This window comes from Haliaeetus leucocephalus, unplaced genomic scaffold, assembly GCF_000737465.1.
Source record: "Haliaeetus leucocephalus isolate CR32 unplaced genomic scaffold, Haliaeetus_leucocephalus-4.0 Scaffold279, whole genome shotgun sequence".
Taxonomy (NCBI): domain Eukaryota; kingdom Metazoa; phylum Chordata; class Aves; order Accipitriformes; family Accipitridae; genus Haliaeetus; species Haliaeetus leucocephalus.
In genome coordinates, this window is record NW_010972715.1 from 32,773 (window position 1) to 34,953 (window position 2,181).

Here is a 2,181-nt window from a genome sequence, read left to right on the forward strand (position 1 = left end):
GACCCTTTTACCCGCAGGTCTACGGGGCGGTGATGAACATAAACCGGGGGAACCCGGGGAAGTTCGAGGTCGTGGTGGACTCGTGGCCCGATTTCGGCGCCGTGCTGGCGCGGCAGAGCGGAGAGGTGGCCGGCGGCGATGTGGGGCCGTGGCCGTGGGTGGGGAGGGCCACGGGGGTGGGTACGGTGCCCTCGGCACGTGCCGGGTGGGCTCAGAGCACCCGTGGGTGCCTCGCAGATGCCGGTGGATGACTGCTACAGGAACATGCATGGGGCTTTCTACCGGGATGTGGGTGCCTACCGGGCGCTGCTGGAGACCCCCGGCTGCCTGCGCTGGGACACCGCCTTCCACATCTTCGGTGGCCCGGGGACTTGGGGGGTCCTGGGTGTGGGGGGGGGCATCAGGGAGATGCTGGGCAACGCTGCGGGAGTGGTGCTGGGTGGGAATCAGGGGTACTGGGCAGCACTGGGAGGGTGGTACACTGGGAAGAATCACTGGTGGTATAGGGATAAGGAACTGAAGGGACCGGGGGGTACTGGTGGAAGGAATTGGGGGTGCTGGGGGACACTGGGGGCAGGCATTTGGGTGCTGGGGGCACGACTTGGTGCGCTGGGGTGGGCACTGGGGGTAGGGGTTTGATGAGTGCTGTCACTGGGAAGTATTGGGGCTGGACTTGGGGTGCTGGGCACACTGGGGGCAGGGATTGAGCTACTGGGGATAGAGACTGGGGTTACGGGTAGCCCCTGGGGACACTGGGGAGGGCACAAGCCGGCGTGCTGGTGTCAGAAAGAGGGGGGGCCGGGGACAGGAATGGTGGTGCCGGGACCTGACAGCACTGTCCCCAGGGCTGCAGGAGGGGGTGGCCACGGTGTCACAGGCCATCGCGGGGACCAAGGGGATCGAGCTGGAGACCTCCGATTACTACACCTACATGCACCCCGATCCCAGCACCATGCCCGAACCCCGGTGAGTCCCCGTCCGTCGTGTCCCCCCCAACCCCGGTCCGGTGTGGGCAACCCCCTCCAACCCCCCTCTGCCGGCTGACCCTCGCTGCAGGCTGGACCCCGACGTACGGGTGGGTTCAGTGAGCCCGGCCCACGTGGATCTGCTGAACGAGACGTGGACGTACGGGGGCAACGCGCGCAGCCGGCGGTACTTGGCGGAGGTGCTGAGTCGCTTTCCCAGCATCTGCCTGCAGGATGGGACCGGTCAGCCCGTCTGCTGGGTCCTGACCGATCCCTTTGGGACGGGGGCCCACGGCTACACCCTACCCACCCATCGCCGCCGCGGCCACATGCAGGCGGCGATAGTCCTCGCCGCCCGTCGGGCACAAGCCCGTGGCTTCCCCACTTTCGGGCACACGGCCACGGGCAACCTGCCCATGCAGCGGCTGCAGGAGGAGCTGGGCCACCAACGACTGCCGGGGCTGTGCCACTTCGTCCTGCACAACCCCAGCCTGGGCAGGGCTGGACCCTGAGTTGTTCTCCCCCTCCCTGGTCACCCCCCCCCCCGCTGTGGGGCAAGGAAATCCCCAGGCTGTGGGGGCAAGGAAGAAAACAAAAAGCAGTGTAGACTCTCTGATGGCTGCTATAGAGTTGTGTCTGCCTCCGGCACCGGTTTTCTCGCACCTGGCTCGGCACTGGCCGTTACAGCTGTGATCCGGTTTGGTGGCTCGGGCGGTGGGGTGTCACCGTCCCCGGGGAGTCACCCTGTCCCTCTGTGCCGGGACACGCACCGCAGCCCTGCCTCAGCTATTCTTGGCCCCCCCCAGGGAGGGCTGAAAAGCTTCAGGCAAATCTATGCCAGTGGCACCTGCTGTGGTGTGTGTGTGTGTCTGTCGTCCCCGTCCCCCCCCGGGACGGTGTCACCATGGCTGGGGGTGTGGACGGACAGGCAGAGCGCCTGTGGGTCACAGGCTGTGCTTTCCGGGGAGGGGGGACACAGCCAGAGCGTGGGTCAGAGGGTGACGGCTGCACGGTGTGAGTCACGGCTCGGGGGGGGTGATGGGGACAGCCGGGGGGGTGACAGTGTCCAGGGTGATGGGGACCACTGGGAGAGGGGGATGACAGCGCCCGGGGGTGACAAGGACCGCTGGGAACAGGGTGACAGTGCTGGGGGTGAGGGGGACCGCCGGGAACGGGGTGACAGTGCCCGAGGGTGACGGGGATCGCCGGGAACGGG

At 67.4% G+C, this 2,181-nt stretch overlaps 1 protein-coding gene across 1 annotated transcript in view; it reads left to right on the forward strand.

Moving 5' to 3' along the window:
* Nucleotides 1-1,477, forward strand: part of CLCF1 (cardiotrophin-like cytokine factor 1) — a 6,852-nt gene extending 5,375 nt beyond the window's left edge. Inside the window, exons 3-6 of the mRNA XM_010569886.1 lie at nt 18-125; nt 238-358; nt 846-966; nt 1,057-1,477. Of these exons, the coding sequence (XP_010568188.1) occupies nt 18-125; nt 238-358; nt 846-966; nt 1,057-1,477 (771 nt within the window). The remainder of the gene's footprint in view (nt 1-17; nt 126-237; nt 359-845; nt 967-1,056) is intronic.
* The last annotated feature ends 704 nt before the right edge of the window (nt 1,478-2,181 follow it).